Here is a 9,724-nt window from a genome sequence, read left to right as displayed (position 1 = left end):
TACAATAAATAAAAAATTAGCCAGGTGAAGTAGAGTACATCTGTAGTTCCAGCTACTTGAAAGGCTGAGGCGGAAGGATCGCTGGAGCCCAGCAGGTCAATGCTGGGGTGGCCATAAACGTGCCACTGCACTCCAGTCTGGGGGAAGGAGTGAGACTCTAATTAAAAAAAAAATGTAGCCCAAAGTCTGGCACACAGTAAAGGAGTAATAGCAGTTACCTTTTAAATTACAGTACAGCATTCTAACTAGACACAAGGTATCTGAGGAAAAACATACATATACCACATACACACACACACACACACACACACACACACACCCAAAAAGGCAACTTAAAATAGTGATTCCCCTCTTTCCCTTCATAAAAAGCAAACAAAAATAGATGCCTTCATTTATTTGTAGAAAATTTCAAACATTGAGAAAAACTAAGTGGGCCCTGAACATTAATCACAATAGCACAATGGAGGGATCAGCAGTCGCGGGACACTGTGGGAGGCCAGGGGAGGTGGGCATGTGACAACATAAGCCTACCTGATCCTAACCCAGGAGAAGTGAGGGCCAGTTGGCGGCCCGATCTTCACCTCACATAGATGACTTCTGCACCTAATCCTGACTCCACATCTCTATAATAAAATAAAATTTTTAAAAGAAAGAAAATCTAATACTCCTATACCAATATTCACTTCTGTCATATCCTAATATTTTGCTACAGGGGCTTCATGTTTAACAACAAAACATCACAATTGTGGCATGTGCTTACCTGACATCGGATTGCTTCTACACGGTAAGGGTTAAAACTCTTTTGGCACTTGCAACAGAGTTGTTTGAAATAAACCTAAAAAGAAATGAGATTTTATACAAGCTTATATATATATATATATATACACACACACATACAACCCTCTCTTAGGCTCCCAATTCTTTTTTTTTTTGAGACGGGGTCTCACTGTGTCGCCCAGACTGGGTGCAGTGGCACAATCCCAACTCACTGCAGCCTCAACCTCCTGGGCACTGGCAATCCTTCCACTTCAGCCTCCTGAGTAGCTGGGACTACAGGCGCACACCACCACATCCGGGTGATTTTTGAATTTTTTTGTAGAGATGAGGTCTCACTATGTTGCCCAGGCCGGTCTCAAACTCCTCACACAAGCAATTCTCTTGCCTTGGGCTCCCAAAATGCTGGGATTATAGACAGGCACAAGCTATCACACCAGACCCTAGGATCCCACTTCTTAAACAATCCATTCCTTCCCTTGCACTTTGCTTTTACCTAACCTCTACCCTCTAAGTTTTAAGCACAACTAGTGCTTAAGAGTCACTTTTTCCTACTCTTTGAACAAAATTTTTCTTACCTGTAAAATCAGGATAATACAACTAACTTTTTCTATAATTTTGATAACTCTCCAATAGCAGGTACTCAATGGGACGTAGCTGGGGTTACAATGTTACTCATTGCATGGCTGAACCCTTGACCTTCATCTTTTGTCCTGGTCTATTGGCCCTTACACATTCCATTTTTCAGTACTGCCCCACTTAAACTTTAAATTACTTGTGGTTACCCATCAGTACCATGTGCTCCGTAGGCTTTGTGAAATTTCCTGTGCGCATTTTTTCCCTCCCTTGCTTGGTGAACTCTTTTTTTTCCTCTCTCTTTTATTCTTTAAATTCCTGCTTGGACATCATGATGGCTTCCTTCAGTCAGAGCTAACCATCCCCCTCCTGAGTTATTTCTACATCACTTCCGTACCATGGGTGCGATCACATACATTGCCAGGTCGCATTTTGTCTTCATCACTCCTACCAAAATAAATTCTTAGCTGGGCATGGGGGCTCATGCCTGTAATTTCAGCACTTTAGGAGGCCAAGGCAGGAGGATCACTTGAGGCCAGCAGATCGAGACTAGCCTGGGCAACATAGTGAGACCCTATCTCTTAAAAAAAAAAAAAATAGCTGATTGTGGTGGCATGCACCTATAATCCCAGCTACTTGGGGAGGAGGCTGAGGTGGGAAGACCGCTTGAGTCCATATAGCTGAGGCTGCTGAAGGACAGAACCAGAACCAGTCACTAAAAAAAAAAAAAAAAAAAAAGTCACACGCAGTGGCTCTAGCCTGCAATCCCAGCACTTTGGAAGGCTGAGGTGAGGGGATTGCCTGAGCCCACAGTTCGTGGACAGCCTGGGCAACTTGGCAAGACCTCATCTCTACAATACATCAAAAAATTAGCCAGGTGTGGTAGCGCGTGCGTGTAGTTCTGGCTACTTGGAAGGCTGAGGCAGAAGGATCCCTGAGCTCAGCAGGTTGATGCTGGGGTGGCCGTGAGCATGCCACTGCACTCCAGTCTGGGTGACTGAGTGAGACTCCAATTCCAAAAAAAAAAATCCTTGAGGACAAGTCCTATGCCTTGTTCTTTGTATCCTAATGCATTGGAAGGTTTGAATTAAGCCTATTGCTTATATTCTGGGGAGAGAAAGGAAGTATTTTTAACTTTCACTCAAAGGCTATTCACCTCCTAGGTCTAGCAAATGGCTGGTGAACGAGGAAGTTTTCATTCAGGGCTCAGCCTGGCCCAAAAGTGTGTTCCCATAGCCCTGGTATGAGTCACTGGGAACACGGACAAAGCTCTCCGTCTGCTCACCAGGCGCTAGATGCAACCCAGTGTCCCAGCGCCATTATGTCCTTGTTTGTGTCCTCAGTGTGCCTCTTTGTCCTCTCCCTCCACAGTCCTTTGGCCAGGAAGACCATACCTAAACAGGTAAAAGACCAGGCACTCAAATTCAAGTGCTTTTAGTAGTTAACAAAATGGGCCTCCATGTAGACTGTGGCAAAAAGAAGTATACAGACCAACCAAAAGGCTCCAGGGGGCCTCGGATGGCGGCCCGCTGTTCTCATTCTGAAATGAGTCTGCAATGACCAGAACAACCCGTGGTTGTTCACGGAAATCCAGAAACACAGAATTTAGTGTGAAATCTTTCCCAGTCCCAGTCTTAATATGTTGGCAATGAACTCAAGTGGGTGGGGGGCAGGGAGAACTTTGTGTAGGCTTAGCCTAAGTCTCTTCCAGGCTGATCTTTACAAAAATTATCTCACTTGTTGCACCACCTTGTGGACATACAGTGGAAATTTTCTAGGCCTTAAAGGCACAAACCTATCCAAAAATACATCAACTAAAAAACAGAGAAAGTTCCAAGGTGGAAAAGAACAACAGCTCATCTAAGTAACCTAACATTCTGTCAAACAATGTCAGGGTGCAGGTCAGAAACTCAGATGGACAGTCCAATTCCGTTCCATCAAACATTCACTGAGCACTTACTGCCCACCTGGCCCTGAGGACGCGGAGATAAGACATTCAACGTCTGTGCCCCCTCATCCTCCTCTCGCCTCTCCCTCGTACTTACCTTGTTCGTTCCAGAAATGCACCACACGTAAGCACTCTCCCACCTGGTCTTACAGTCTTTACAGTGAAAATAGCCGTATTTTGGCTCCAAAAACTGAAAATAAAGGAGGAAAGTCTTTACTATGGGGGGGTACACCCTCCTTGCCTTATGGCTTGGTATAAGAAAACAAGTTACCTCCTTAACCTCACTTATCTCTATTCTCAGGGTGCTGCGTTAACTGAGTTTCTCATCTCTCTTAAGGATTACTCTTGGATTCTTCCTGCTGCGTGCTGTCTTTCGTGTGCTTCCAAACCCTTTTCCCGAAGGCCACCCACCCCACACTCTCCCCAAAATGCAAGTCTGACTTCCTATTGCTCAGACTTGAAGCCCTTCCTGTCCTCATTCCCCAAAACAGTAGTTGCCAGACTTGGTGTGTGCTCACAGGCTCGGTTAGGGTTGGCACAAGATTTGACCGAAAACTTACAAGACAGGCAGGCCATAGACAAAGCATGTTTTCTGGACTCCCAAACAAAGGGAGGAAGTCAGAGGAGACTTTGCTCTTACTGCCCCAGAAATGCAAAAGGAGAGGAAGAACTGGTGGGGACTCAGAAGAGGGTAGCGAAGGTCCACCTGGAAGTTGGGCCTCCGGGGCAGATCGGCGGCTGCGTCTCCACGCGCCTGCGGGCTCTTCCCTTCCGGGGGCGCGGGGCGTCTCCGTCTGCCGGCTCCTCCGGGGGTCCGTCCTCCTCCCGCCTGTCCTCTTCGGCCCCGGGCGTGGGCGGCCGCAGCAGGCTGGCCTCCGCCGGGCCCGGAGGCGCCTCGCCCGCCGCATCCTCCCCGCCCTTTCGCGGCCGGGCCGAGCCCCGGCGGCCCATGGGCTCCCGGGGGCCCGCGCCGTCCCAGGGGGAGCGGCTGCGCAGGGTGCGGGGGCCCAGCGAGCACTGCACGGACTTGTCCAGCCGCGGGCTGACCTGCACGCCCACGTCCTTGGTGCTGGCCTTGCTCGGCCGCGGGCCCAGGCTGGGGTTCATCTGGGACAGGATGGCCTTGAGCTGCGCCCTCTTGTACGGGTCCGCGCAGTAGTCCGAAGCGTTGGTGGGCACCAGCAGCCCCGGCCTGGCCAGGAAAGCGGGGGCGCCCATGTTTTGCCTCCAGTCGGGCTGTTTGTGCCCCGAGAGGCCGGGCTGGCCTAAAGGCAGCGCGTTCCCATAGCCCTGGTACAAGCCGCAGGGGACACGGACAAAGCGCTCCATCCTCGCGCCAGGTGCTACTCGCAGCCCAGCGTGCCAGGGCAGTTTGTGTGTGCCCTCGGCCTGCCTTCCGCCTTTATCCGCCCCTTCTTTCTCCTGATCCTGCCCGGATCCTCCATTTATTTCCGATTCTAATGGGAGCTGCGGCCTATTATCCTGATTGAAGAAGGGGAGATCCAGCCACCTCTGAGGTCTAATTGCCACCTGACTCCTAATTGCTTTTCCCTACCACTTCAATTCACTGTTCCTGAATCTTTTTTTCAAAGCTGTTTTTTATTTCTGGCTTATTTACACCCTGCTTTAATTAGCAACTCATTCATTTATTTCTCTAGCGATCATTTTGTTGTTGTTGTTGTTGTTATTGAGTTGGAGTCTCACTCTTGTCGCCTGGAGTGCAGTGGCACGCTCACGGCCACTGCAGCCTCATTCTGCTTGGCTTAAGTGATCCTTCCGCCTCAGTCTTCCAAGTAGCTGGAAGTACAAGACACTCCACCACATCCACCTAGTTGTGTGTGTGTGTGTGAGTGTGTGTGTGTGTGTGTGTGTGTGTGTGTGTGTACGTGTACGCGCGCCTGTGATTTGTTGTAGAGATGAGGTCTCACCAGGTTGCCCAGGCTGGTCTCGAATCCCTGGGCTCAGGCAATTTTCTTGCCCCAGCCTCCCAAAGTGCTGGGATTACACCGTGCCCAGCCTCTAGCGATCATTTTGTGTATTTATGTATTTACTTATTTACTGAGACAGGGTCTCACTCTATTGCCCAGGCTATAGTGCCAGGCATATGTACACTACACTAGTCTATTTTTTTTTATTTTTATTTTTTTTGAGTTGGAGTCTCACTCTGTCGCCCAGACTGGAGTGCAGTGGCCACTCCCAGCCATCGCAGCCTCGACCTGCTGGGCTCCGGCGGTCCTTCTGCCTCAGCCTTCCAAGTAGCTGGAACTACAGGCATGCGCTACCACGCCTGGCTGATTTTTTTTATTTATTGTAGAGATGAGGTCTCGCTGCCCAGGCGGGTCTCGAACCCGCGGGCTCAGGCAATCCACTCACCTCAGCCTCCCAAAGGCACGGGATTACAGGCTGAGCCACCGAGCCCGGCTTAATTTTTCTATTTTTTGTAGAGACAGGTGTCTTGCTTTGTTGCCCAGGCTGATCTCAAACTCCTGGCTCCAAATGATCCTCCTCCCTCAGCCTCCCAAAGTGCTGGGATTATGGGTGTGAGCTACCATGCACAGCAAGATTTTAAAGATCACTTATATACTGTCATTGGGTATGTTAGTTGGTGCAGCCATATGGACAACAGTATAGAGATTCCTCAAAAAATTAAAAACAGAACTATCATGTGATCCTGCAATTCCACTAGTATTTACCCAAAGGAAATAAAATTAGTATCCTGAAGCCATAACATCACTCCCTTGCTCGTTGTGGCATTATCCATAAGCGCCAAGTCATGGAAACAATGTAATTGTTCACTGACAGATAAGTGGATAGCGAAATTATGGTATGTACATCTACAATGGAATATTATTCAACCTTGAAAAAGGAGATCCTGCCATTTGTAACTCATGGATGAAATTGGAGGACATTATGCTGAGTGAAATAAACCCGATAGAAAAATACAGCATAATACAGCTGTATATAATCTATATGTGGAGTCTGAAAAAGTCAAATACATAGAAACAGAGAGTGGAATACAGGAAGGTGGGAGAAATGGGGAGATGTTGGTCAAAGAGTATAAGGTTCCAGCTCTGTCAGATGAGTAAGTCTAGACATCCAATGTACACCATAATGGCTACAGTTAATAGTACTGTATTTTATACAGAAAATTTGCGAAGAGATTTCAGGTTTTCTCACAAGAAAGTTAACTATGTGAGGAGATGGATATGTTAACTGCTTGACTGTAGTAATCATCTCACTATGCTTAGGTATATCAAAACATCATGTTGTACACTTTACATACATTGAGTTTTTATGAAAAAAGATTTTAACAAATAAAGCATATAGTAAATAGAGTGCAAGTAGTAAGTGATTTGAGCAGCCACACTAGAAGAGTGTAAGAAAGTATATTATGGCAGAGCTAGTGAATGTAGTCTTTGGTACCAAGAGAACAAGGAACATAAAGTTATAGCATTATAGGCTGAAAAGAGGCCATTTTGGTTATATTAGAACCATCATTTAGAACAGATGTAATTTTGTAGCTGAGTCGGGCTAAATGTAAAAACCACTTAGATTCAAAAGTGTCCATTTTTTGTATTCGCCCCCCCAGCCCAGCTTCTCCTCTCCTAGCATGGCCTAGCCCGACTGGCCCATCTTATCCAGCAGCCATTGCTGGTGCTGAAGAAGAAACAACCGGGCAAGCCAGACCACCTAATGATCAGGAGAGTAGATCAAGGCCAATAGGAGTGTGTCTGAAAGCTTGGAGTGGGCATTACCCACCTCCTCTCCATCTGTGAATACAAAGACATTGGACTGTTATAAGCCAGGGCTCTGGGAATAAAAGATTGTTATAGTTATGTTTTCCCTCCTGTCCAAATATTGCTAGTGCCTGCCCCTTCCTCTAAAAAACTGTAAAATGACATGTTCTAAATTCTAAAATGTCAACATGACCAAAACTTTGTGTCAGGTCAGTGGTCACATATCAGAAATCACTTACGTAAATCTTGAGTCATGCTAAAATTGCACATAGGCTTCAAACTCATGTGGGTAAAGGGCTACGAATTTGGCGGTATAAATACTACAATGATTTTGTGTTGCTTCGAGTGAGCTTTTTGGCAATGATGCCCACCCATCTCCTTTAACCTGATTATAGAAATTAAACACTCCCTTTTCTCCCAGTCTCTGCCGCTCGTATTTTAATTGGCTGCAAGGGATAACAGCCAATTTACTGGATCAGGCCATACTGATAAGGGAATGTTTATGTGAGAGAAAATATATTTCAGAGGGTTGTGTGACATGCCAAGGGTTCTCATTAGTCCACTCTTAGTGAAACACCCTGCTCCCTAAAGAGGAGGACAAGACCAAATTGTTCTGGTTTAAAGAGTAAAAGCAGATTTAATCACAGGTTAGTTAAGTATATGAAACCAAATGGACTAGAATTCAAACCTGAACCTTGCTATGCTACCAGGCACATCACTTAAGTACTTGATTCAGTTTCCCCAATCTGACAGCCCTAACCAATTTATAGGTTTATTGTAAGATTAAACATGATATAGCCTGAGAATGCACAGCAGAATGCCCAACTCATAAAATGTTCAGTAATTGGTCGCCATTATTAGAAAGGATCACAGACCTGTGTTCCTCTGCTAATTAGACTTAGAAGATCAAAAGCTTTAGAATCCATCTGCCTTAGTAAGGCATCCTGCTACAGCTAAGGATTACTGATGATCAAACTAAAATGATACCTAAGGAACCAAATGGAGCCCATCCTTTCTCTAATCCCAGGTTACTTCTGCTTTTACTGCTCAAGCACCTTCTGGAACCAACAAGGTCCATGATGGGTTCTGACTTTCTGAATCCAGTAGAAGACATTCCAAGCCCGGCTCGGTGGCTCAGCCTGTAATCCCGTGCCTTTGGGAAGCTGAGGTGAGTGGATTGCCTAAACCCGCGGGTTCGAGACCCGCCTGGGCAGCGAGACCTCATCTCTACAATAAATCAAAAAATCAGCCGGGTGTGGTAGCGCTCGCCTGTGGTTCCGGCTACTCAGAAGGCTGAGTCGGAAGGATTGCCGGAGCCCAGCAGGTCGAGGCTGCGGTGGCCGGGAGCGCACTCCAGTCTGGGTGACAGAGTGAGACTCCAACTCAAAAAAAAAGAGAAGACATTCCAGATCCTATAACAAAGTGAATTAAGCCTATACTAGACGTGTCACAGCGCCTGTGAATTCAGAGATGAAGTCAGGTCTTCCAAGTCATTCGGGAGGAAGACAGGCACAGGAGAGCAGGCGGATGATCCACATCCTGAGAATGTAAAAGATGCTACCGCAGGCTGAGGGATGTAGTTAACACTGCATGAATGAGTTAAGATGGGTTTCCCTGTTCTTCCTGCCGGGAAACCGGCTCAGAGCCGGTCTTGAACGCCTGCTAGAGCTGAAATCTTCTTATTTTATTTATTTGTATGTATTCACGAGACAGGGGCTCACTCTGTCGCCCAGGCTCACTGCAGCCTCGAACTCCGGAGTTCAAGCGATCCACCTGCCTCAGGCTCCCAAATAGCTAGGACGACAGGTGCATGCCCGGCTAACTGTTTGTTATTATTATTATTTTAGCGACAAGGTCTCGCTATGCCCAGGCTGGCCTCGGACTCCTGGCCACGAGCGCCCGGGCCTCCCAAAGCGTTGGGAGTACAGCCCCCACGCCGGGCTAGGTGCTCTGATTGCAAGTAACAGCCCCGCCCACTACTGCGGAGTTGGGATGGGGGGTCACCCACAACCAAAGACCGCTTTAAGGGACAGTTCTCGAGGGGACACTCCCTCCAAGGTCACAACACAGGTCCAGGTGGTGTCCCAAGGGCGCCCGCCCAAACATGAGCTGGAACAGAAAGAAGGGGCGTAGGGACTTGGGGCTGAGATAAGGGGGCGCCCCTCCAGGTCGGTGGTCGGGTACCCTTAAGGGTCAGCTAGACCTGCTGCCGCGGCGACCACCGAGGAACCCTCCCCCGCCATGAGAAGCGGCGGAAGCGGCGAGAGACCGGGGCGGGACTTCCGGGTGGTGCGTGCGTACGCTGCGCGCCGCGTCGAGACGTCACGTGACCCCCTCGCGGTGCTTTTGGCGCGAGAGTCCGAATGGAGCGGGCAGCGGTGGAGCTGTCGGGGCTCTGTGCCTTGGGTCTGCGGGGCGGTAGTCGCTGCGGAGAGAAGCCCGAGGGGCCCGATTAGTGGCCCGAGTGCCCACGGCGGCTTCTGTCAACTTTTCTGGCCCAAACAGCTGCACCTCCAGAGTGGGTCAGTGGGGGCGGGGTGGAGGCGGAGGGAAGCAAAAATAAAATCAATCTGAATTAAAGTCACTTCAATTAGTTTACCCTTCCATGCTAGGCTCCATAACACCAAATTTAAATGCGCAGATTCTGTTTTCTTTTGCTCACAGTGCAGTGGCATGAGGACGACGCTAA

General features: G+C 48.2%; 1 protein-coding gene across 1 annotated transcript in view; it reads right to left on the bottom strand.

Annotated features, from left to right (window-relative positions):
* ZAR1L (zygote arrest 1 like) overlaps positions 1–4,627 on the bottom strand; it is a 7,994-nt gene extending 3,367 nt beyond the window's left edge. The window contains 4 exon segments of the mRNA XM_008064928.2: positions 761–835; positions 3,396–3,488; positions 4,005–4,078; positions 4,081–4,627. Coding sequence (XP_008063119.1) covers positions 761–835; positions 3,396–3,488; positions 4,005–4,078; positions 4,081–4,627 — 789 coding nt within the window.
* Positions 4,628–9,724: the final 5,097 nt, after the last annotated feature.

Source organism: Carlito syrichta, unplaced genomic scaffold, assembly GCF_000164805.1.
Source record: "Carlito syrichta isolate Samal-C Ts95f unplaced genomic scaffold, Tarsius_syrichta-2.0.1 Scaffold308104, whole genome shotgun sequence".
Lineage (NCBI taxonomy): Eukaryota > Metazoa > Chordata > Mammalia > Primates > Tarsiidae > Carlito > Carlito syrichta.
Note: the sequence above shows the minus strand (reverse complement) of the source record. Positions and strands in the feature narration are given on the sequence as shown.